The 26,827-nt window shown below is 43.1% G+C and overlaps 1 protein-coding gene across 4 annotated transcripts; it reads right to left on the bottom strand.

Annotated features, from left to right (window-relative positions):
* On the bottom strand, positions 1 to 26,497 carry LOC119390179 (uncharacterized). 4 transcript variants are annotated; one of them, XM_037657730.1, is made up of 18 exons: positions 26,470 to 26,497; positions 24,404 to 24,472; positions 24,264 to 24,328; positions 22,672 to 22,758; positions 20,554 to 20,616; positions 18,094 to 18,226; positions 16,262 to 16,323; positions 14,639 to 14,716; positions 10,816 to 10,900; positions 10,649 to 10,710; positions 9,686 to 9,760; positions 9,531 to 9,600; positions 7,302 to 7,351; positions 7,032 to 7,094; positions 6,481 to 6,559; positions 4,908 to 4,981; positions 3,461 to 3,538; positions 1 to 178 (listed from the first exon to the last, which is right to left on the bottom strand). In XM_037657730.1, exons 1-18 carry the CDS (start codon positions 26,480 to 26,482, stop codon positions 62 to 64), a joined length of 1,323 nt encoding a protein of 440 aa, XP_037513658.1. In that variant the 5' UTR covers positions 26,483 to 26,497; the 3' UTR covers positions 1 to 61. The 4 variants fall into 4 exon arrangements, with proteins under 4 accessions (XP_037513658.1, XP_037513661.1, XP_037513659.1 ...); XM_037657733.2 differs by lacking the exon at positions 26,470 to 26,497 and adding an exon at positions 26,199 to 26,379 and having other exon boundaries at positions 24,404 to 24,534; XM_037657731.2 differs by lacking the exon at positions 26,470 to 26,497 and adding an exon at positions 26,199 to 26,378.
* Between the last annotated feature and the right edge of the window lie 330 nt (positions 26,498 to 26,827).

Raw genomic sequence — 26,827 nt, forward strand, 5'->3', positions numbered from 1 at the left:
GATTGGTCACTGATGTTTATTTCGACAGGCTTACGCTCGCATGCCACATAATGATCCAGATTCAAAGCTTAATGAGGAAGCTATTTGTGGAGTATCGGCATTTGCCAGCTTCGCATTCACCGATGTGGTAAGTTCTCGCCTTTTGAAAGTAACCGAATGAGTCCCGAGTGTAATGACGCTGTAAAAACAAAAACCGATAGGACACATATCATTAGCAATAGGCGACAGGTTTCAATGCCGGAATATGGACTCAGGTTTCTTTTACATATATTTCAAATCGTTATTTTTTCACTGCGCCTGTATACGTTATTCACAATAAGTTTTTAGCGGGGTCCTTGAGTTTTTCTTCTGCGCCACTTTTATCGATATCCGCCGTCGTTATGAAGATACTGAAAATGCTGAGCCTTCGCTAAATTGTGCCAGCGCCCCGCCACGGTGGTCTAGTGGTTATGGCGCTCGACTGCTGACCCGAATGTCGCGGGATCGAATCCCGGCCGCGGCGGCTGCATTTTCGATGGAGGCGAAAATGTTTGAGGCCCGTGTACTTAAATTTAGGTGCACGTTAAAGAACCCCAGGTGGTCGAAATTTCCGGAGCCCTCCACTACGGCGTCTCTCATAATCATATCGTGGTTTTGGGACGTTAAACCCCAGATATTATTATTAAATTGTGCCAGCATGCTTGAGATCGACGTTGTTCCAGACTCGTAATGTGCATTCTTAGCGTTGCACGCGTTATATTGGCTCTTTAGGCAGTACGGCTTAACTGGCTGGGGTTTAAATTGCTCAGGAGGGCATTTTCGAAAGATACCTTCAGATACGTGCGGAATCGTCATGATTTCGCAAACCCAGTGAACAAAGTCAGCTACACTCTAAGAAAAAAGAGAGTCAAAAGAGGGTCATGGAACCGTGACTCTCTTCGGGTGTCCATCTGACCCCTTTTGGAAGGTACAGGCAGAGAAAAAGAGTTCGCATTTGGGAAGGAGTCACTGGACCCTCCTGAAGCGCGTTTCGATTGGCTTCGCTATACGGAAGAGCCGCCGTATACGCCATACATATCGCACGCTCGCCCTTTGGCGCCGTTGTGGCGCCTTGCTCGCCAACGTAGTCGGGGTTGGCGCCGGGGTGGCGCGCCGCTTTCCTCTCTCAGTCGTCTCGGTCTCTCAGTCTCCTGGTCTATTGGAATGCGCTGCGTGATTGCGTAGGTTGCGCGTCTTCGGTGGTGTTGACGCCGGCTCGAGCCGTGCACGAAGTGACGCTTGGAGGGCGAAATATTCATGGAGCTGCGGACACCGACAACGGGCGCCAGTCAACGGTGAGTGCACTGCTTTCGTAGGTACTAATTATACAGCTTTAGCTTGGCGTCTGTAGCAGCTCTGCGGAACCTGCCAGCCATTTCCAACAGTAGCCTGTATCCGCGAGGCTGTTGCGGATGCCCAATTAAAGCTGTCAGTTAACGAGTTGCCACCGTTATGCGCGTTGCTGTACAAGCTCCCATAAAGTGAGCGATGCAAACAATAATCGAGGGTCATTTCTTGCTGATCGCACGTCGTGTCTGCACTACTGAAGGTGCAAGATGTCGTTTTAAGATGCACTTTAGTCTACTTCATAATAACATTTCCATCGACCTTGAGTGTGCAGCGTGCTTCCACGCGTGGGAACGTGGAAAAAAAAAGCCTGCGTACAGAACGCTCAGACGCACTATATGTAATGGTTTTTGTTGGCTTAAAGACGGTAGTTTCAGGTGCAGATATAGTACGGTGGCTTCCAGAACGTACGCGGTAGTCATTCAAGTTGGACACGCCTCGCCGGTAAAGTGAAAAAGCTCTAGAATTTCGACGGCGCGCGTTGTTGCGGCCGCCGGCGCGCACTCTTTTCCCTTGTTTCTGTTTGCTGTTTTCGTGGTTTGCATACACTGCGATGACGTTGGACGCTATAACAGAATCGAGTGAGTGTGCGTGATTGTAGGAGTTATGTGCGCTAATTCTAGCATATGACATGTCTGATCTCGACGTATAGACGTCGTACGCACGCGCTGGGTGTCATTCGGGCCCTAGTACTCGCATCTGTTTATCTGAGTATTTAAGGATGGGTTACGTTTGTAAAACATGCGGTCAATAACCGCTCACGGCATGCCCCTGGCTGCCGGAGGATAAGCTTTGTTGTTTTGTTGTTAGCCTTTATTATGTCTGTGTGAACCACTTATTGTGTAGGTTTTGCAAACCTTTACTGCAATTTAATTTTCTCATCATAATATCACGTTCTGCTTTTCAAATACCGTTTTTCATGTGCTCACGCTGGAAAGGAGCGACAACCTAGCAAGCCACAAGTCTGATGCCTCAAGCCGTCACTACTTTTTGATTTATTCTTAATCCCAAGGAATAAATATGGAAACATGATTGCGATTTCTGCTGTTCATTTAGCACCATATGACACTGTGCACATCAGAGTCACACATTTTAGTTGGCTATACTCATAGAAGCATGTAAATGAGGAATACCCAAACTTCTTAACTGGAAATCACAGACCATCTTTTCGCGCTTTCTATATAACTTTGCTGGAAAATATGTGTTGTTTTGACGAGTTTTATTAAGATAATGGTAAAACTGAACTATTCTTTTTCTACAGTCGCTGGGCAGAACGGCAAGTATTATTGGACTTGCTTGAAATGAATACTCGACTATTTTCAACAGTAGTCGCGCAAAAGTAGAGCAAGGGTCAAATGAGTAGCTTAAAATACTCGTGGAGTCACTTGACGCTTCGGTGTGGGTCACTTTACCCCCGTAGGAGTGTTACCGGCAGGAGTCGTCTGACTCCCTATAAGTGATAACGTGATCCTCCGGATGAGAGTCTTTCCACTCTTCCTAGAGGGTCAGGGGACTCTCCTAGAGCGAGCCGACCCTGACCCACCAAGAGAGTCACCGTGACTATTTAAAGAGAGTCCTATACGTGGCAAGTCAGAACTCTCCGAAAAGAGTCACGCATACTCTCTTTTTTCTTAGAGTGTAGAGCGCCCACGGGGTTTCGCCAACAAATTACGTTGTAACGACTACACCATCTAAGGCACAGAGAAACCTCGTTGCATGTTTTATGCGCTCTGGCAAACCTACAATCACTCCCCATATAACTGTATCAAGCACTTCCGATCGCACAGGTATGAGTCACTGATTCATTCATTTAGACGTATTACACAGTAGTGACAAAGCTGGGTACCGAGCTTGGTACCAGGGTCTCCGAGACATGTTCAACTGTTCGTCTCCTGATGCCTAGTGCCTCTTGCTAACTACGAATGGCAGACTGCAATCGATACGTTAAGGACAGTTGATATTACTTGACGCCGTCGAATGCACTCTTTGCGCATTCTCTACCAAAAGTAAGCCACCATTTCCCTAGAGAACATTTGATGACTCAGCTTGCCCATTTAGAGACGTATGTTATTGTAATTGAAGTGAACGAACTTACGAAACACAGTGTCCCATTTGGACGGTCTTCGGTCTCATAGCGTCTGCACGTTGCCCTGCAGCCACCAGCCACAATGAGCTGAAATGAATTTTAAGTTTGGAGCTGTAAGCTGAGTATCGCGCTAACGGCCATATTTCGTGGTTAATTGGCCGCGCTCGATCTCCTCATAACCTCAAGAACGAGCAACGAACACATGGGCTTTTACTTACATCTCAGAAACCTCAATATTGCATTTATCTTGCAATGTTAGCCTTGTATTCACTGGCTGCGCGTAATTATTGTGATGATATGCGAACTGAGCGCCACTCCCACGTAATAGTAGTTTTAATTATGAACCGCTATTCCTTGCTGTCAATATTATTGTTTTTATATTTCTTTCCTCTAATCCATGCACAAAAAAATATATCCCTGGACGTATAGCCTGAATGCCCCACTCTACTTTATTCAATATTAAAGTTTTAGCCCTTTTATCTCTCCCTCCCTAGTACGATAATTTGTTCCTCAAAGCCAGTCATGTTTATAATAAATTATTGGTTCATGGTTTCTAATAACTCCACGGTGTAGCGCAGCACAACACGATAACATTAAAAAAAGCAGCATGGTTGCCAATATAGAGCGCACACGGCTTATATCTTCTTCTCGTCTTGCTTTGTAGTCTACCGTATTTATATAACGGTCGATTACGAACTATCCAGGCTGTAATTTCCTTGCCAAAGCTTGCCTACGCACTACCACGGTCAAAACATCAAGTAGTTTTGACCATAATTAGGAAACTGAGCTCGCTGTTAACACAGAAGCTATAAAAATTTGAAGTTTAGTGCACCGATCAGAAACAAATTTTGCAAAACATTTTAGCCGTCTATCTATGCATCATTCGTGACACTGCATAGACCAATACACTGATACAATAGGGTTCATCGTTTTTTTCTATGTTTTGAAACGGTTTCATATATGCTTTCTAGATTCTGTCCGAATCCTTTTATTAGGCTGGGAGTGGCGTCTCCATGCAACTCCTTAATTTTCTCAGCTTCAGTTTTCCACCGTGAACGCAAAATAAAAAGGGACCAGGATGGCAAGTAACCAACTAAGGAACGCAAAGCCGAACTTCAAGTGAAGCAACGAAGTACCCACATGATATTAATAAAGTAAGCTATAAATAAGGTGTAAGCTGTACACTGTCAGTGCCATATAGCTCTCTGATATACACAGATTGTTTCCCGCTGCTTAAACAAATATTAAGCGAATGCGTTCAAATGCGGTGAACCATTCCTCTTTAACAGGGAATACAACTTTTTTTCTTTATTCTAATAATTTTCTTTCTTTTGTAGGAAAGAAAAATTATTATGGCAATCACAGTAATCAATCTTTACTTACTTCTTATAAATACCCTTACAGTGTACATGTATGCTTGTTTAGAGAAAAATTCATAGAAAATTTCAAGCCTCACCTCTGGCGTAACCTGCACGTCCTCCACTTTGCACTCTCTTTTCTTAAATGTTTGTTTGGGAGGCCTCTCGGGGGCTGAAGGATTGGAGAAATAAAATCAAAAAGTTAATCTGCCTGACGGATGTCCAACAATATTTTCATCATTTCAGCGACAGTGATTTGAACTTTGAGAGTGTTCTCTTGTATTTATGCTGGTACAATTACGTCAGCGTAATTACATTCAGTGCGAAACACAACTTTTTACTCTAAACAAGATAGAAGTTCAGGAGAAGATGAAGACTTGAAACAAATAGAAAATGTCGCTGGAGCCAACGTTTTGACTAGCGGACTTGTCTTCGTCAAGGGAGCAAATGTTGCTGCCTTGACGAAGACCATTCCGCTAGTCGAAACGTTGGCTGCCGCGTCATTCCCTGTTCAACGGTTTCTCATAACTTTTTGCTCTTTATCAGCACAATTTAATCAATTTACGCTGCACTTATCGGCAGTCAACGAACAGCGTTAGTAATCCGCATAAGTTTTAAAACTTCTGTAAAGCCTCAACTTGGTCTCGTGTGTACGGCGTTCTAATGTAGTTGCGCTTAGCGAAAGGCACGAAAGACCAACAACGACTGCCTGCATACTTCTCCTGTTCTCTTCATTAGTGTTCTGTGCCTTTCGCTCAGCGCATCTACGTTAGTATAAAACTTCTTTATACTGCTTCAATGGAAGTCGCATTACATATTCTACCTGCACTGATCGTAATGAAAGGCGCACAAATACTGTATACTATAGGTAGCCTGCACACTTCTATGTATTTTGAACACTATATATCCATTCCTACTTGAAGTTTTCGAGGATGCTTCTGACATCTCACAAGGCAACGTACACGCAAGCCTTGTGTGTTGTAGTGCCTTCCTCTATTTTTCCCTTGCTACGTGTATTCTCGAATTTCAGATGTAAAAATTGTTCGCTGGAATCTAACATTAGCTAATCTACGAGAACTACGCTTACTATGAAGCAAAAATAGATTTTTCAATGCCAACTTGTCCATGGCATCGCAGCCTACTGCTCTTATATGCGTTTTTTATATATCTTGTCTGGACGTACTTGTTGTTAAAAGTAGCACCAGGTTAGCTTGTACCGCATCCGAAGTACTTACTGTAATTGTTCGTGTTTAACCTCCCAAAACCACGATATGATTACGAGGGACGCAGTGTGCTTACTGCTGTCATGCAAATCGCACATTTAAACATACGGAAACTGGTGCATATGCCGTAAACAGGAACTGCGCTCTGACCGCAGTGTTTTCCAAACCTCTTGGAAGGAATACTTAAATCATCAATTAAAGTGCATAATGTTCATTTTCCTCAAATCAAACGGTGAACACCTGCTTCCCTAAAACAGTCACTATTTAACTATAGCTTTTCTTTCGTTTTCTGTTTTTTTAATGCACATAGCTAGCCCTTCAAAGTCCGTTTTAATTTCTCGAGTGCGCGCGCCAACGTGTGTCAGCTCTGCCAATGCGGGTTAGCCGATCACCATACCACAAATTATACCTATATGCTGGATGAGCAAATTCCTGTCATCGTACTTACGTCGTTCTTGACATATGCCTCCAAAGCAGGCTCCTACTCTTTGTAACATGTAACCTTCAAAACCAAAGGAGTATGCCAACTGAAAAATAAAGTAATAATGCAGTGAGCCGAAAGTAAGGTCTTTGATTCATGCAAATATTTGAGTAAGTATTGATAGTTTTGGCCTAACATCCGAAAGTGGTTTTTGGTTACCCGCATTAGGTGCTTAGTAATGTGTTTCAACTTTAGGTGTTCTCTAAAGCGAGCACGAACAGAAGTAAACAAGAGTGATGCCCTACAGTACAAGGCATGAAGTATGCTACACAGTGTTCTGACATCGGCTGATTGCCAGGAAGTCTGCGTCGTCGTGTTTTCTTTCTTCATTTCAACTTAGTTTCCATCTTTTTAACGGTAATTATGTGTCCTTGCGAGTACCTACAGAGCTCACACTAATTTCTTTAAAGAAATCTCTTTGCGAATTCCTTCCAAGGCTTTACGAACAGCGAGCTTCATGTAGCAAAACAGGCCTGCTGTTCATAATTTTGTAGGGCACTCTAAGGTGGAAAACTTACCGCACACAGAGTTCCATTGGCCACTGGCGTGCCATGACAGAGACAACTTTTGGATACTCTTTGCTATAAGAACAACAAGAATGTTAATTGTACTCATCTAACACGCGGTTTTTGTCAGCTCTAAGCGTAGCAAGGAAATTTCACTGCAACGCAATTCTTTTAGCCTGACACGAAAGTGAATGACGGAGTGCAGCACCAAAAATTTATGTCATGAATGAAATAATAAGTAACTACAAATAAAATAAGAATATCTGTAATTGTCACCCTTACCGGCACTGTTCTTTCATTATGAAACTTCATTGCACACGGATCATCCAGACCTGTCATGAGAGTACATGAATTATTAGGCAGGTAAAACAGGATTGGTCAGAACTGCTGACAAGCTGTGGTTTAGAGAATAGCGAAATGTCCGATGAGAATAGCGAATAGCGTTTAGAGAATAGCGAATTGGCCGGCGAAGCTGTCATCCACAACTGTTTCTTCATTCATAAATCCGATAGCGAATCTACCAGCTATCCCTTGAACGTTTTTTTGTCATTTTAAGATAATGTATGTACGCTATACTGTGTGTGCCCGAGTTACGTGTCTCTGCTATGAGCAGCGCTAGCTCGTTTGTATATTTATGCACATTCTGCTCATTGTGTCGATGCATTTGTTATTCTCGCCTATTTTGCAGCAAAGCTCGCTCATTAAAAGTGACAAAAAAAGGAAAGGGAGGGCGAGAAAAAGAAGAAAAAAGGGAGACTGCAAAAACAAAGACTGCATTGACTGTTATGTTTACCATGTTAGTAAATTCCTATTCTTCTACATTTTACCCCGACGCACCGTGTTTGTTTTAAGCCTCTTTTGTTGTTTTCTTGCATTGTAAAACGTATTCTCAAATGTATCTGTAACCCACTCATGCCTACGACTTCGCATAGAAGCCGGCAGTATTGACTAAGTAAATAAAAAAATAAATATAAGGTCAGTTTTACTGCTATACGTTCTCTCTCAATTTACAGTTTGGAAACGAAATATAGATCGAGTGGTGGGAACTATGCTGCGGCGGTAATCTACGGCTAAAAGCACTTTCATGACGTAAAGGGTATCGTAAATAAAGCCACTTTCGACACATTTATGAAGGAAAAGAGCGTCTACACTCTATGTAATCAATCATCGTTGTATCAATGGCCAGCGCTCACGGTGACATTTCTACAAAACGATGTGTACGTCGATTAACCATGTTCAAACACGCCGCCTTTCACATCGATGCAGGATTCGGCTATTTGGTAGAGCGAAATTTCAGCCATAGCTTGAACGCTTGTTCGTTCATTTGCCGAGAACTGAATCGGCTGGTATACAAGACCCGATTGTCGTGACAACGGTGAATATCAAAGGCCTCAGACACGCTGCCCGCGCACCTCTTGCTAGTGGACCAACCCGCACAGGTCTTCGCCCCACATGTTTTTTTTTTTATGTTCTTAATAGGTATGTTCATGAGCTACACAGGCATGACTGGCCTAAAGCATTTGTTTCGTGAGGCACCTCCTGCAGTCACCATGCGTTTATAAATAACGGTTAAACAACTGTATTTCAGATTGGCGTCTACATTTTAGTTACCTATAGGATATCGGTAGCGATATCTTGTTCGAATCCTGGGTCAAAATCCCCTTCAGAAATGACCAATATATGAGATATGGGAGAGGTCGTCCTTAAAATGGAAATGCTCGCTCACATTTCGTACGCGCTACTACCTCCCCTCCCCCCCCCCCCTCCCCGCCCTCCACTCCTACCTTCGTTTTCCAGAGTCGTGACTGCGAAATACCGAAAATTAATTTGCGACTTTCATAGCAGGAAAAGCTTGCGTAAAACAAATTTGGTGTAATAATGCCTAAACACTATTACCTACGCAGGCCGTCGTAATGGGCAGGAGAGAAGGCCCATAGATAACCTATTTAAAAACTGAAATGAGGGTGAAATGGGATGTATTCAATCACCATATTGCTGAACCGATGAACATTCCGCGGTCAGGACCGTTCATTGGAACAAGATTGGGCGTTCCTTTCGGTTCAGTTAAAAGTGGTCCTTGGGATCTCAATAGAAAACAACTAGGCTTTCGGGAGCAATCTTCAATAGGACAAAGCATTAGTGAATGTTTGCTATTGTCACAACTTCTGCGCGATACGGCGGTGGCTGCATATCGCCCTTTATTAACAGGTTACCTACGCAATATCTATAATCCACATACCATGAACAGGAGGTAAAGAAAAATAGGACAGTGTAAATTTACTTGAGCATGCAACGGCACAGCTTTCGTCAATATCCCCAAAAGTCGGATAAGTGATTCCATAACGGCCGTTATCGAGACAAAATTTCAAAAAAGATGAAAACTTGAAGTTATTAAGTGGAGTAGATTAGAATGCATCGCATGACGTGTTTTTATGAATGCAGATTCCATTTATAAGGTTTTACTTACCGTTAATATGCGAAAGAGATTGAAGAGTTAAGTGGCATACTTACGAATGTCTGCACACGAGCCTTTGTTGCAAATTCCAACCACGTTTCTGCTTGTGACCCGTGTCTTGCGTATCTATGGAAAATAGTGAGCTTGAGGAGTCATATTCTGCATTCGAAATATCTCCTCCAGCACGGAATTTTCTTACGGGCAAACTTACCAAGCATGTAAGTCCGTAGGGTCGATTTCGATTAGAGTTGTCCGGGCACCTATACTTGCAACTTTCTACTACATCCTACAGAAAAACTTAATATTTCACATTTACGCAAGAGTATAGCAGTCTATAACAGTATATAACAGCTGCATCTTACCGGTATTTAACTACAGAGCAGAAACCTGGAGGCTTACAAAGAGGGTTCAACTTAAACTGAGGATGACGCAGCGATCAATGGAAAGGAAACTGATGGGTGTAACCTTAAAGGACAAGAAGTGAGCGGAGTTGGTCAGGGAACAAACGGGTGTTAAAGACATTTTAGTCGAAATCAAGAAGAAGAGAGATGGGCAGGGCATGTAGCGAGTAGGCAAAATAACCGCTGGTCATTAAGAGTAAGTGGCTGGATTCCAAGAGACGGCAAACGCGCGAGGGGGAGACAGAAAGTTAGGTGGGCATATGAGATTAAGAAGTTTGCGGGTATGAAGTGGCAGCAGCAAGCACAGGACCGGGTTGATTGGCGGAACATGGGAGAGGCCCGGCCTCTCCCATGTTACGACAGTACTTACCGATGCATTTGCCAGATTTTCGCACAGCAGTAACGCTTCAAGTACTGCATAGTTACGGCGGCCGCCAGGGGGTGCTGCCCATGCCGGCGGCGCGCTCGTCATTACACCGGAGGTATAAGAACACGTTTAAAGAAAAAAAGAAGACAAATCCTCAAGGTCCTGACGTAGGTTCCCTCCCCGTGTATAGCTTCTAACACGCTCGTCGGTACAAAAGAATGAAAAGTGATCGGATCCCTATGACACGTCCCTGTAACTCTGCTTATTGTTGAAGGATTGGGAATAATTTGGCGGCAAGCGATTCACGAGGCAATACGCTCAGATAGTTAGGTCATTCGAATATTACCTTGAAAGGTGTTTCAGGGTCCCTTTAAACTATGAGTTAAATACAATGTGATTTTCTTACGCCGTACTTGCTGAAGCGCTCACTGTCATGACACAAGCCACGTATAGTATGCCAGGTCGATGCTGCAAAAAAAAAAAAGAGAAAGTTTGCGGATATGAAGAGTGCATACCTTACATAACAATCATCCGCACGCAACGAATGCTTGATAAAGCTCACGTGCCACATACCAGAATGATGGCATATTCCTTGGAAGCAAGTTCCAGTAAGTGTCACTACTGGCTCCCCAGTTACGCTAGCCGAGTACCACTCCATCTGGAAGCATATACAAAACTGGCCGTTCAAGTTTCATGTCTGATTCTCGTTTTTTTTTTTTATTGTTTGTACAGTCCTCACGGATCGAAACGCGACATCCATGCTTTCAGTAAAACGACGGATATGCGCACTTGCAATTTCGAGATCACCGCGTCGTGTCGCTACAAAACTGGCCGCTAAAGATAAAGCGGGCCCTGATATATATGTTTGAGTCGAAATTACACCAATATGGAACGAAATTACACCAATAAGAAACAAGCTTAAGACGGTGGAGATGAAAGTGTACGTGCGTTACTTAGCCCTAATTGTAATATTTAAATCCTTGAAGGCTTACATGAAAGTAGACGATGGATTTATGTCAGCACCACCAACCAAAAATAAAGAAAGACTACAAATCTAGAGACTACTTACTAATTGACTAGTTCTATAACAAACTGATCGAGCACGCATTAGTGTTTTCAGTGCTTTCGATACTGATAAATCACTTATTTTTCGTAACATCAAACAGGTGGAAGATTATGCCTTATATAACAAATGACCAGTTATTTCGATTCTGCACAGTTGCGGGACGGTCTAGATTGTTTTTCGTGAAGGTGAAACATTTGGCGAACACTGATAATTATGCACAAGTTAGTTTTACCAGTTTAAGCGAACAAAGTGAGTTTATTGTCAATGGCGAGTTTGTGTCGTAGTAATCCACATCTCGCAGTTTGTGTGTGTGTGTGTGTGTGTGTGTGTGTGTGTGTGTGTGTGTGTGTGTGTGTGTGTGTGTGTGTGTGTGTGTGTGTTTTGTGTGTGTGGGGGGGGGGAGATTATTGGACGCATTTATGACCTGCTTAGAGTTATGGCCTTCGGGTACATCATCGAGCACGTGGCGAGGTATGCAAGGACAAGTTATTACAAACAACACCTAAATGGTCTCTTACCAGGGTTCCACAACGCAAGTATTCAAAACGGCGCTTAGATCAGCTGGTAGTGATCGTATTTGCTAAGTGTGATCCTCCTGAAGATAACACAGAAGAAAAAAGTGCGCGCCTTCTTTCTCAAAGTTGACGCACTTATAAAGTGAAAATCACACACGCATATCTAGGTAACAAGCGCTCCTTGGAACCTCACGGTGCACTGCCCGTGCAATGGCTTCCTCATCTAATGCGCAGCGCGCAACGCTGCCACTGGAATAACAGCGTGAGGCAAAATAAGAATAATAAAAAGTTAGAGTTGGTGAGGCTCATCACGTGACCATGACGCGCTCTCTCGCCATCGGCACTTAGAAAATCGCAAGGTTGTATATTGCTTGAGGACTCTAGCCGAGGCAAAAGGGAGGAACTGTCTTATTTAGCGGAGCAGCTCGCCGCCAAGGGGTATGGTACCTCGACAATTCAAATTCTTCTTAGTTAATTACTAATGAACCGATGTACAAGATAAATAAATGCGAAGCATTTCTTAGTCAACTTCTTCGACTTTGAGCGTATAAATCTATCTATCTATCTATCTATCTATTATCTATCTATCTATCTATCTATCTATCTATCTATCTATCTATCTATCTATCTATCTATCTATCTATCTATCTATCTATCTATCTATCTATCTATCTATCTATCTATCTATCTATCTATCTATCTATCTATCTATCTAGCCGCCTACGACTTTGTGTTCTCCTGGCCGTTTAATTAATGGGATCTATACCAAATTGGTATGGCATAACATGACCGTATTAGAACATAAATGACAGCTCATAACATGAAAATCACGATATGGATGTCGTGAACAGCATGATTTACATTCCATTGTCTCGGGGTTCTTGCGGCCGTTTCGTTGATTTCATATATACCAAAATTGGTATGGCGTGACAAGGGCTCAGGACGAATATGTGACATGTCCCAACGCGCAAATCATGATACGCATGTCCTGTACAGCATGATTTACATGACATGGTCTCGGGGCGCTCGCGGCTGTTTAAATGAATGGATACATATGAAAACTGGTATGACGAGCCATTTCTCTATGACGAAAACAACTGACACCTGGTAAAATGAAAATCATGGCATGCATTTACATTCCACGCTCATGGAGCACTCGTGGCCGCTTCGCTTGCTTCATATACACCAAAACTGGTATTGCGCGACGTGACTGTATGACAAACATAAATGACAGGTGGTAACTTCAAAATCATGATATGCGTATCATTTACGACATGATTTACATGCCACGCTCATTGTCCGATCGAGGCCGTTTCGCTAGCTTGATATACACCAAAATTGGTATTCCGTGACGTGACTGTATGACGAACGTAAATGAGAGGTGGTAACATGAAAACCATGTCTTGCATGTCACGTATGGCATGATTTACATGCCACGCTCATGGTGCACTCGCGGCCGTTTCGCTTGCCTGATGTACACCAAAATTGGTATTCCACGATGTGATTGTATGATGAATATAAGTGGCAAGTGTTAACATGAAAACAATGACATGCGTGTCATGTAAGGCATCATTTAGATCCCACCCTCATGGTGCACTCGCGGCCGTTTGGTTAGATTGATATACGCCAAAAATGGTATTGCGCGACGGGACCCTATAACGAACGTAAATGACAGATGGTAACATGGAAATCATGACATGCACGTCATGTACGGCATTATTTAAATGCCACGCTGATGGAGCGCCCGCGGCCGGTTCGCCAGCTTGATATACACCAAAATTGGTATTGCGCGACGTGACTGTATGACGAACATAAATGACAGGTCGCAACATGCGAATCATGTTATGCATGTCATGTGCGGTATGATTTACATGACACTGTCATGGTGCGCTTCCGGCTGTTTTGTTAACTGGATATATACCAAAATTGGTTCGGCATGACACGAGTGTGTGATGAACATAAATGACAGGTCATGCATTGTATATGCCACAATATACGTTTCATTAGAATGGTATATACCAGATGGTGCATACAGGCGTGCATGGCAAACATGCGATGTATAGTGAACTAGATGCCATGGCATGAATGATTTCATTTGCTTCAAAGACAAACAAGGGGATTTATGCAGCTCTTTGCTGGCTGCTTCGCATTACATCGCTTCCCACAGTGCGTGGGATCTGCCGGATTTTTTTTCACTAGAACTCACCCCAAGCATCGCTTTTCAACTTCCAATATCTAATCAAAACGTTGCAACGTGGCCCGATAAGGGGCCCTTTAAGGTCAACACTTCTTTATCTGTGTGAAACCTATACCATGCGCGCGTACTTTCATTACATCGAATGCAACCGAACACCTCAATTGTACAATTCTGGGGCAGTATGGTAGTACGCGCTGGTTCGATGGTGTAACAGTGTGACGTGGCTCTTTTTAGGGAACGCTGTAACATTTCTCGCTTAGATCTCTCTTTATGACCGCCAAACTGTAATCTCACTGCGTATACTTCTTTGATGAAACCAAGCTCGAAAAGGTTAAGGCTACCTCCATATTTACAGACTTCCATATTTCCGGGGATTATACGGAATGAAACTTTGTAAATCAAAGACTGTAACTCTACTAGATGTACTAACCTGTCCAAGCATTATTAGCCATTATGCCCCGAGGTCTGAGTGTATAAATAACTGGGTTAATTAGCACATTGATGCCACTGGCAACCACCTCGGTAACACCATTTTGCAATCATACGGCAATATATTTCAAGGCTTTTACCAAAAGACGAGACACAAAACAGCGTACTCTTTGCCACTGCATTACTTACCACGCATGGCCTTCCGTCATCGATGTCCTTGTTACGCCCTTTATAACAGAAGAACTCGCAACCAGCCACTGCAGTAAGCTGTGAAGCAACACCAAAACATAGAGGCATATATGTTTTTAGAACTTAAAGGTAGCACTATCTTACATACGACCAAAAATGTTATCCCGACAGGCTCGTACGTATTATTACAGCATGCACTGAAAGCCATGCACGCGATATCAAGCCACAGAATAATGCATATCATGCTACATTTATGCAGAGATTTGATGCAGGGATTATCACACTATGCAGACGGAATGCATTTGTGTAGGGCGCCTAGCCGGCCGCTTCAGCTGCCGTTTTCTGCATAAATATAATATCAAATGATATCAAATGATACCAAACGTATTCATACCGCATTTTAGGTCCTTGTGCTATAATTAAAGCACGAACGGAAGCTCGTAGCTAAGGTGAGGTAGCAGCTGCGCACAACAACAGCGTCCACAGCCTCGCGCTCCACCGCTCTAGATAAGTGTCATTCCGTCTGTACAGCTTGCCAGTGTTGGCCATTTTGTGCGAGCCCAATTTCCGTTCATTAGACAGAAAGAATCTCTGTAATAGCCTGGGACTTTCTTCAATGGTATATTTCCTTGTGGTCTAATCACGCTTGCTTTAGATCATCCCCTGCCTACATGCACCCCTGTCAATGGTCTCAGGTCTTACATTCGCCTTTTCCGCACTCTCGATCGTCATGTGGCCTTCTTGCATCCCACAATTACCCCGAGCTACACGGCGAGCCTGAACACTTTCAACTTTGTGGCATCTCCATCAATCACAAACACAGATTACTATTCCGGGAACAACGAGGAAGGCGAATCGCCTAAGATTGTTTCGGAAACCGATAGCGTTATAATTATTGACAACATTCAACGCCCATATATACCAATGGGTCGGTTTCGTCCGCCAGGTGTGTTGCCATTGCGGTCACGATAATCACAACCACAGTTGCTTTGTCGTTACTTTGTCGCATAAAACAACATCCGCAGAGCCCATGCGTAGTTGCTTGCTATATAAACTACATCCTGCAAGGGCAGCTGCTCAAACTGATTTCATTTTGCGGCGTTCGGAGCTCAAAGTTTTTCATGAGCTGCAGGACTCGTGAGCTATTGTTATAGGTGACAGGAAAGAATAACCACGATCTCGGTAAACAATATGACAGCATATCGCGGTGGGTTCCAGGACATTCCACTAGCACCCTGATGACTTCGTCGAAAAATGTCACTCGGTCAGCCATCTGAGGAACCTCGATCAAAAGCCTCTTTGCTAGGAAAGTGTTATTTCATTCACACTATTGAGCGCATTTACTCAACACCTCATCTGTGGGCTGCATACTAAGCTGAATCATCATTTTCCAAATATAAAACTGCCATTGCGCATTTATTACTCTGATGCGACTTCGCTATGCCGCATCGGCAAGGAGAGGACATTTACTAACATTGTTAGCCATTGTGGTGACGTAAACACCTATTTGCGACTCGGGAGGCTATCTCCAAGCTATGTGCACACAACCGCCAAGTCTGTAATTGCGCATATATGGGAGTTAGAAGTGCACCATCCCAGAACGGAGCGAGACTGCCATCTCACCTCAGGTGACACATTAATGCTTGGAGCAACGCACGGCGGTCTGGGGTAGGCTTTAAGTCGTTCTGTAAAAAATGGATTTGATCTAAATTATCGCGCAGATTTCCATTCGTGCCACAGAAAGCGTATATACAGCGAGAGACACCTGCTTGCCCTAAACATATAACCTCAAAACGCAAAGCCTGGGAATGGACTTCCTGATGTCTCATCTGAAACGCCATACATATCGATACCTTCGTACAACGCAGTACGCTCGTTACGTTGTTATACACTGCTCCTATTGTATCTGACCGTACAATTTGTTGTATTCTCTAGGACACGTGGTGCAGAATCCTTCAGTGTATTGCTCATATTTAAGGTATTCACAAGTAAATTATTCACTCACGGAATCGTTATGCGTAATCTATTGGTATTGGAAACGCCAACATGCGGGATAGTTGATATGCATTCGAGCTCGCATTGCAGCGCTCACTGCTGAGTACAGGAGAAACACGCAGATATTTTTTTAATGTTCTGGAGGAGTCATGTTTGATTTCATTATGTGGCGGCAGTGTTTACATCGGCCGAATCGGTCGGTGTATAAGCGATCGCCTGCCAGTGTTCGCCTTGTGATTAAATTCCAAAAGCGACAGGGTGATCGTGTTTACCCTGTGCTGAAATAATGCTGAAATGTAGACTTTTCATTGCGCCGAAACTTCCAGAGGCTATATTTTTAAGCAAATTTGTGAACGGTGTCAGTAACCTTTCATTGTCAAATTACACGAATTTGTTTATTTTTCTTTTGATGATGGGAGGTGGTAAACTACGTGTGCCTGCCGATAAATCGTTTGTTGTGTTCTTGAGGGCACGCGAACAACTATCTGAAGCAAATAATAATAATAATAATAATAATAATAATAATAATAATAATAATAATAATAATAATAATAATAATAATAATAATATCAGGGGTTTAACGTCCCATAACCACGATATGATTATTAGAGACTATGTCAAGGGCTCTTTTTGGCTCTAGTCTAAGTGCGACCTGGAATAAAACTAACTATAGGACTCTAGAGAACAGGCGCAAAGCTGCACGTAAAATCGTTATTTCTCAATTAAGACTTCCCTCCTGGTAGAGAAAAAGTAGTAGATTCGAAATCTGAAGTGAAGCATGGCAAAATAAAATGAACTTGCGAATGCATTTCCGTGTGTCCTGCCTAATTTGCGTTTTATTCACGCCTTAAATATTCTTACTTTTAGTTTCACTCAGAATTTAGCTAAGAGAATTACTTTTCACGTCGCTTCGATGAACACGACAGGATTTTCCAATGGCACAAGTAGCGGGAGTGTCCGAATAGTAGAGTTTCTAATTCGAATGATCTAAACTTCGAATAACGCAACAACTGCTTAAAATCGAAAAAGGAGTACGCTTCGAAGAGTACAAAAATATTCAGCGGCTGTGTGTAACAAACAAGATTTCACATCGCTAGCATACGCAGCAGCTTCATATTTATGTCATTAAAATACATATTGTTTTTTGAAATATGTGACGTAGTTACAACCAATAAGTAGCTCGTTCACATAAGCAAATCACATCGTGTATGCAGTACAAATGTTTCGTCCAGTATTGTATTTCATAAATTGAGGTAAATGATTTGAAATATTTGTTCGCTTTTCCAAAAACATTTGTATTTGCCTATTGTGGCAAATATTTGATTCAGAAACCTTACTCATAAAGCAATATCTCATTATTTATTTATTCTTTACTTGCTGCGTTTAAACAAATGCATGCAGACTCCCAAGTCTATAAAAAAATGAAAGTTATTTTACAAAGTATTTAAGTTGGTCCCTACCTGCCACCTCTGGTGCTTTGACGTCCACTTCCCAATATGCTTCAATGTCTTTGATGCTGCAGTATCCTTTATCATTGCAGTATCCGAGAGTAACGTTCACTGCGTTTTCGTCTTTCGTGTAAAAAATACTGTGCTGCACCGTAATGGAACAGTAGCATAAAGCAATATTAAAAGATTTTTGGCAGCATGAATCTGTTGGCGCCCCAACGTGCAATCTCCTTCCGTCCTCATTCCAAAAAAAAATATATCGATTATGTCCTCCTTGTTAATGTCAATTGTCAGTTATGTCATGGTTATAATTTTTTTCGGTGTCACACGCCCTTGTAAGACATTTTACGCAGGTTCGTGGTGCGTTAGTCATTCCGTTAATATGTATGGTACACTTCCGTGTAAAAACACTGCAATAACTCCACCGACTAGCCATGTTCATGAAGAACGACTTGCAAATCGATATTATGTGCAGATACTCAAAGCGTAAGCTAGCCGGTATGCTATGTACCACGTGAGGCATCGGTACAGGTCATTGCGCGAAGAAAGAAAAAAAGTTTCGGCTGCGCTTGTTCATCGTGATTCTGCATACTGTAGAGCTTACACTCTCGTTTAACATTTTGGGTCTTGATAGGTTGTTCTTCTTCTAGCAACACGCTATCAAAGTGGGCTTCCTCCCGCTTATACCCAATGTTGCTCCCTTCATCTGCTTTTTTTTCATTTTGTTTTCTTTTCTTATGTTCTCTATAACCTTTTCAGTGACTGGCTGCATTCAACAGTGTTTTTCAAAATTTGTCAATGAACTTAATGCAGCATCTTGGGATAGTTCAGAAGTTTATTACTGTTGCAACGGTGTGTACCCTTCTGTATGTTTTTATTTGCGTTTCTTAGAAAAGAAGAGGTGGGAGTTTATTACGGAGCGGTTTTCATGGAATATGCGTACGTGTTATATGAAGAAAGGAATTGTTGTTGTTGTTGAAATAACTTCATTCTGGCCCAGAGAACACGCAGGGAAGATCCCGCACCACCCGGCTAGACCCAAGCTTGAACTTTATAACTGCAAGTTCGGTTTACAGGCTCTCGCGTAGCTTGCCTTCTCGCAACTAGAAAGTTACTCAAAAATAAAAAGCTGGGTATAGAGAACATTTTAAAGAAATACTTATGACCTGCAGACGTCTCCATTGAAAGCATATATGCCTCCTTTAAAAGCAGTACATTTGATCTAGAACAGCTATGTCAAGGGCTCTTTTTCGCTCTATAGGCTAAGTGCGACCTGGAATGAAAGAAACTATAGGGCTCCAGATAAAAGGCGCAAAGCTGCACGGAAAATCGTTATTTCTCAATTAAGACTTTCCTCCTGGTAGAGAAAAAAACGCCAGGCCTGCGCTGAAACCGCAGCACAGTCACAGCGAAAGCTGGAAGAGCGGCGTTTCTAGAGCCCGTTAAGCTCTCTTGGGGCTACAATACAAGTACACTAGAAAGGTACCCACTACGCCATAAATCACAATTTTTGTGAAGTTGGGAAGCACCTACTAAGCCATTATTCGTCATTCTGCGGAGAAGCGAGGCACCAGCTACACGTCTGTAAGGCATTATGTGCACTTTGTTGACGCGACGACTGATGACGATGAAGAATTATGGCTCAGCCCTTTGTAATGGGTTGGAATCTTTAAACGGCCCACCAGTTATGTAATTTGCATTGGGTGACGCCCGGTCGCGATTTCCCTCTCCCGTCATGCTGTATAACATACGTTGACGTGGGATAGAGACGGGGGGGGGGGGGCGAAGAACTTTACTGAGACCCCGAGGAAATGGATCATGCGCTTATGGGCTTCCTTGGCAACCAATACAAGTGCACTTGCGAGGAACCCACTACGCTATTAATCACTGTAATTTTTGAGAAGTAGGGCAGCAGGCACTGTGCCATTTTTCGTCATTCTACGGAGAGCGTTGGTACCTGCTAAACGCATGTAAGGCATTATGCGCACTTTGTTGATGCTGTGCCTGATGACGATGAAGAATTATGGCAGAGCCCTTTGTAATGGGTTGGAAGCATTCAACAACCTACTCGTTGCGCAATTCGGATTGTGTGACGCCTGGTTACAGAATTCGCGTTGTGCGACGCTTGGTGCTTATTTCACGCTTCTACCACGCTATATTGCATATGCTAATCTGGTTCCTTCCCGACATGAAGCCTGTATAGGACCTTTTTTGCAAAGCAGTTTCAAACACCGGCATGGCTCAGAGGGTGAATACTGGGCTCCCACGCAGAGGGCCCAGGTTCGAACCTCGTTTCCTCCTGGAATTTTTTTCTTATTTCGTTTTTTTTCTTATTTCGAGCGATACTGGTTACGGACACCGGTGGCGGCGGCGGCGGCGGACAACTACGGCGCCAAAAACGGCCGGTGAAATGATCTGATAACAACTTTCGCTGTAAAAGTAGATTGCGATGCAATCAGCTCATTGTCATACCGCACAGTATCGCTTGGTCACTGCAGCCCTTCCGTCCGTGCATGAGCAGTTGCTCGTGACTCTCTGAAATAAGTAAATAAAAATCTTGTTGCTAGCTTAAACACTTTGTAGACATGGAAGAGCATAATTAACACTATGTTCCAGTGGATACCGGGACATTGCAACATTCCTGGCAATACAGCAGCTGATGAAGCAGCACGACAAGCACACAGCAAAAAAGATATCGTTTCTATCCCAATATCGAAAAATGAATTGCGAAGTATTTTAAAGACACAATCTTTCAACATGTGTAGAAATACGTGGTTCGACGAAAATTCTAAAAGCTGTGATTTATATCATGTAGATCGACTTATCGAATTTAAAATTCCGTTATCTATAGAGAGAAGTGTGGAGACCCTCATTCACCGATTAAGGCTAGGAACTGCCTACACCAAGCATTTTTTACACAAAATTAGCCGCGCTGAAACTCCTGAATGTGATTGTGGATTCGTAGATGAAGACGTATATCACCTCCTGCTAGAATGCCCACAGCACGACGCACCAAGACGCCGACTAAAATCATCGTTAATAACATTAGACCGCAGACCACTAAGTTTAGGGAAACTTTTGGGCCCGTGGCCAACAAGAGGCTTACAGAAGTGCGCTTTAAAAGCATCGGAATTTTTTCTTGAAGAGAGTGGCATCCTTGGCCATTACTAGCGCATTTAAGCTTTGTTTTGTATTAACGGCAGGGTGTATATTTATGTGTGTTGACTATTTTTGTCTTGGTTATGTTATGCAACAGTTGCTGTTATTTTTTTTAACATCACCGTGTGTGCACATATATGTGATTGTTGAATATGTTGTTTTGACTGTTATGTTATGTCTTGACTGTTACGCTAAGTTGCATATTTTATGATTTTATGTACTGCGGGTTAACTGTGATTAGAAATTTGGACCCTATGTACTTTATGTTTATGCACCCTATGTACTCCAAGAGCTAAGGACTAGCCGGCGCCTTATTTGTGCGCCAACATCTCCTTACATCATGTCAATAAAAAAAAAAGTTCATCGATGTACTTCTAACTGCATTAGACATACCCATCAGAAGAAACAGACATTTGTAGGCGTCGAACTAACTAAAGCACGATGAGGGCGAGGATATGTTATTAGAGAACATTTGTCTCTTCTGCACTTTACGCTGTATCTATGCAACTACATGATGGGCAAATACAATGCCCGCGTGTTAAGCGAGCAATGTTTCACTGAAGTTTAAGTATCATATGATCATATGAGCGCCTGGGGCAATAGGCTTATACAAAATATCGACTTATGACGACTTAAATTATTATCATCATCAGTTGTTTTTCCCGTCCGCTGTGTGATGACAGGCCCACCCATAAATCTCCATTTACCGTTGTCTTTTGCTATGTGAGGCTGAGCTGCTAGCTGAACCTGCCAGATTCCTAATTACATCAGGTTACTCAATTATATACCGTACTCGACTGCGATTCGCTTCTTTTATCGCCTTATATTTAGCTATGATATACCACGCTGCATGAGCCCAAGCATTACAGGGTCTGGTCCAGTGGCGTAGCCACTGGACCAGACCCCGTAATGCTTGGGTAGCCACTGGACCAGTTGGTTTGAGGGTTTAAAAGCTTCATCCCTCGATATTTTTTTATTTTGTATCTCAATATATCTATGCGCGCACACTTACGAACACACTAACGAACATACATAAACAAACGCCTGAACCCCTCCCCCAATCTCCCCCCCCCCCCCCAGAAGAAACCTCTGGCCACGCACATTGTCAGGCCATCTTCGTTTTCCATCTTATTGTTAGCTAGCATGAGCTGTTTTATTTATAGTTTCACAGCTTTATTTCTTATATTATTCCGTCGTATGGGAACTCCTTTTTTAAATACCGAGCTGTAGTGCCACGAAATGCCTTTGCAAGACATGTTTCTTGCGAAAAAGTTAGCGTTCCTTCTTCATTTTGTTTTCATATTTTTAGGGCGCCGGACATTAATTTCTAAATAGCTTTCTATCGGCTTCCGCCAACACGGGATATGAACAATATTAGAAAATGAGTTTGCTAATTCTGATCAAGCGTGCGATGGCAATAAAACAACTTACCAAGGTCGACCTGCACCGCGTTCCATTGAACCCGCCAAAGGCATCCTCAAATTTTGTTGTGTTCCTAAGAATACATGTGCTCTGTTCCTGCAGTTAAAAATTTACAAACGTTCTAGATCGAGATGCATAATTCAACATACACTTTACAAAGAACAGAAGACGTAATCGGCGCATGTGAAGTTGTATCACCAACATAGCACTGGCAAAGTAGGTCTTCAAAAGAAGCATGCAACATCTAACCGGACTCTTCCGTCACAAATTCATCATTTCATTGCTCATGCAACAAATGTGGCCGTCGTTTCTATGACAAGTGCACTGATTCACTTCTCCTGGTAACTACGTTCCAGGGAATAAGTGCATGTGGGCTGAGCAAGGTTGTGTCTTTCAGGGAGTACGCAGTAGGCTCCTATCCAATTGAAGCGACAAAAATGAGTAATATGATATTGTGTAATATGTGTTTACTTATATGTACATATCAATTACTCAATTTACTCAAATTGTAGGAATGAATAATTCACATGTTTTTGCCATATCTTAAGCTGCTCCATTTCTTTGCGTTTACCGTCCTGCTAGGGGCAAAGCACCTTAGGGTCTCGGCTCGTCGGCTGTGCATCGTCGTCTGCTGTCGCCGCGTGCATCGTCGTGACCATTTGCTTGCCTGCATTGTCGTGTCCTGTCCATTTGCTTGAGCGCAAGAGAGGGCACCACCGCCTCAGCGCTCGCCGTGTGGCGAGAGAGAGTGAACGGCGCGCGTTGACTATGGAAACGCTCTTTCTGCGATGAACGGTGAACTGTCAGCTCGCGAGTAACGAGAACGCGCCCTCACCCGTGAGAGACAACGCCGACGCAGGAAGCTTCTGCTAGTGATTTTCTTGAAAAAACTGACTGCTCGCACAGCACAACCGTTCACCGGCCACCCCGCAGTTACATTAAGTATGGATCATTACCAACTAGCCCAACTTACCACTCTTCTGCACCCCGTATATATGGGCACTGGATTTTGACCTACAATGTAGTGCCGCTGGGAGATTTCTCTTGTGCGTAGTTGAACAACAAAGCTTAACAACAAGCGTTAACTAAAGGCTGACTGCGGGTCTCTGTGTGTAATTTCTTCTGTCTCTCATTGCCCATTAGCAGTGATTCTGCTGTAGGAAACACCGGCGCACACTGCATACTTCGCCCCACCATAGCTTTCACGTTAATGAAGCTGAAACACCCTTCCCTACATGCTTCGGCCCTTCCCAAATTTTTTTAGTTGCTGGCTTGTCGTGTTAGCGTCATCACAATGTGGAAATTCGCGCATTGTCATGTGACACACGGTAAACTAATTAAGTGATTTGGACCCTCACTGTTAGTGCAGAAGCTATACGTGGTTTTGTGACACCCTCTAGAACAAGATGACCATTTTATTTGTGTTCCTTTCAGATTTTCTACGCTTCGTTGTTGCAGGACTTTGGAGCAGAACTGAGAAACTAGCTGCAATAAAAGTCCAGTAATTTACTCGCAAATCTAAGAGAACTACCCCTTCTTACTTCAGCTACAAAGAACCCAGTGATTCCGGCGATGAATTTATATCTGTACCGTTCACTCACCAGAGCCTTAATTGTCGTAGTATATTGTTCACACGGCCTTTGGGCTCCCACCGCTGCCGCAAGCACTGCGTTATATAGCGTAGCATTTATTTTCAGTTGTGCTATCAAGCACCTTGAAAAGAATGGTGTGACACACTCACACAGGAGAGGAAAGGCTGCCCTGTTCACCATACTTGCGCCTCCCGATGATGTCGATGGTACCTGCAATTCTGGGTGAATGGATCACAGCGTGCAGCAGTGTGATTTCTTTTTCATTTGTCCGCTACTACATCTGTCGGTACACAACGTGGTATATTTACTGTGATGCTATGAAGCCTTGACACACTTGTTTACACCATTTTTTTGTTTTATCTGCGTCACTGTGAAAGGAATAACTTAACTACCCGATACCATATCTCTGTTATTCTGAGGCAATAAATATTTAATCACGTTCGTGCTAACATAAAACTGTATCCGGCTTTTAGATTGGCTTGGCTTCCCCTGACCTAATCATCACTACTCCTGGAATACTGGTCCGCCACGGTGGTATAGTGGTTACGGTGCTCGTCTGTTGACTTGAAGTCTGCGGGCTCGATGCCGGCCATGAAGGTCGCATTTCGATGCAGGCGAAATGCAAGAGGCCTGTGTACTGTGTGATGACAGTGCAAGTTAAAGACCACCAGACGGTCGAAATTTCCGGAGCCCTCCACTACGCGTGCCTCATAATCATATTGTGGTTTTGGTAAATAAAACCGCACAAATTATATTATTGTCCAGAAATACAGTCTGCTTCGTCTAATGTGTATGACCCACGATGATTGCCTGTTTCCGAGTGGACGTGCTTCATGACGCCACCAATGCAACATGAACACCTACTCAACACTTACAGCTGTTACTGCTACAACTGCTACTACTACTGCTGCTGCTGTTTTTCGTACGGCCTACTGCTCCTGCTGCTACTAGCACTATTACTAACTTCAAGCAACAATTTGTGCCATACAATTTCTCTTCAAGCTAAAATTTCACATTTTTCATGCAAATCCCCACATCGTGTTTCCATGCGTTCCAACCCTTTTGTTATGGCTCCTACCTTCCATGTTTATGGCAGATACCTTAATCTACATCACCTACACTGCAGTCTTCAGCGCCTATTAGGTTTTGGCAAAATACTGGGTGGCCTCACGTACAGACGATGGTCGCTTTTATCCTAAATTCTCGCCTTCGTCTATGCAAGCGATTATAGCTATCAGAACGATTCTTTATTGCTGCTGTTGGCGCAGCACATACGCACGTAATGATTTTTTACGTGTGGAGCACTTCAGGGGCCCGGACTGTCGTATGCCGTCGTCGCTTGGCGTAACGCAGGCAAAACCACGTATAAAAGCAACAAAAAAAGAGGAAGCAAACGATAAATAGAAAGAGAGATAAAAAAGGGAAAGAATAGGTAGAAAAATAGAAATGCATAGAAATAAAGAGAGAAAAAAAAGCGTAAAAAGAGAAAAAGTATGAAAGAGAGGAGGAAAGAAAGAGAAAACAGAAGAGAAACAAAGAAGGCTGCCCAGCTGCGCACTTCCTTCAAGCTTGGCACCAATAGCGCGAAGCTACCTCAATTTTTTTTAGTGTTTTCACTACAATGCGGCAAATGTAAGCTTCCTCGTATGGTACATGGGCAGCGGCTACGCTGTGGTGAAGGCCTCACGACAAAAGTAGGGGACTACCATCGCAAAAAGATCGAATTCTTAAACACGCCTCACGAAAGGTCCTCAGCATTCAATTATAAATTTTCTGTAATCAATTTACTGACAGAGATAGGCACAACATACCATAATTAACTAAGACGTAGCCTAAATCATCTATACTACAATGTACACAACGTATATGGCGATGACGACGCTTTCTTGTTATATCAATTATACATGTGTAGCTGAGCGTTCAATGAGCACCACTGTTACTCACTCTGCAAACTGAATTCTCGAGCTCCTGCGTTCGTGTGACCCGGTCCTGCAAATGGCAACTATTCTGTTGTTCTTACCGCACCAACTTATTTCTTAAAAGATTGCGTAAGTTCCCTCAGCTATTTGCTCCGACGGGAACGCATATAAAGTGGTGGGCTCGCAGCTACAGAGGCGTTTATCGCCACTGGACGCGCCGCAAGACTTCTGGCGTGAATGATAAAATAAAAATAAGAATAATGATATATCTTGCATCAACAATAGAAACGACGCACGGGTGCACTGCATTGTCGGCGTCCAGGTGAGCAATGTTCGCCCGCAGGAGATTCAAGCGAAAGCCGACTTCGTCCGAGCTGTGTTGTTGAAACAAAGCAACAGTGCAATATTGATTGCGTCTGGCCTGTTTAAATAAGCGTGAGACACCTGGCTCTGAATGTCCGAAATCAGATTTATTTCTTGCTAAACAGGAGAGTTCATCGCTCGAGGATAAAGTGAGTCACACGTCTTTAACGTGTGGGTAGGTGTGCGTGCGTTTGTTTGTAATAAAAAGGCGCTAATCTGATTTACGCGTGCACTCGCATCCGCACAATCTTCTCTTTCACAATCAGCTTTCTTCTCTATTTGTGTATTAGT

Source organism: Rhipicephalus sanguineus, chromosome 4, assembly GCF_013339695.2.
Source record: "Rhipicephalus sanguineus isolate Rsan-2018 chromosome 4, BIME_Rsan_1.4, whole genome shotgun sequence".
Taxonomy (NCBI): Eukaryota; Metazoa; Arthropoda; class Arachnida; order Ixodida; family Ixodidae; genus Rhipicephalus; species Rhipicephalus sanguineus.

Excerpts from the sequence above, each read along its gene's own strand:
- LOC119390179 (XM_037657730.1), bottom strand. Across the intron at positions 24,329-24,403 it reads GGCAGCCTTTCCTCTCCTGT|TGCTTGCGGCAGCGGTGGGA; the intron begins GTGAGTGTGTCA and ends TATATAACGCAG. Across the intron at positions 20,617-22,671 it reads CGCGGTGCAGGTCGACCTTG|AGAGTCACGAGCAACTGCTC; the intron begins GTAAGTTGTTTT and ends TACTTATTTCAG.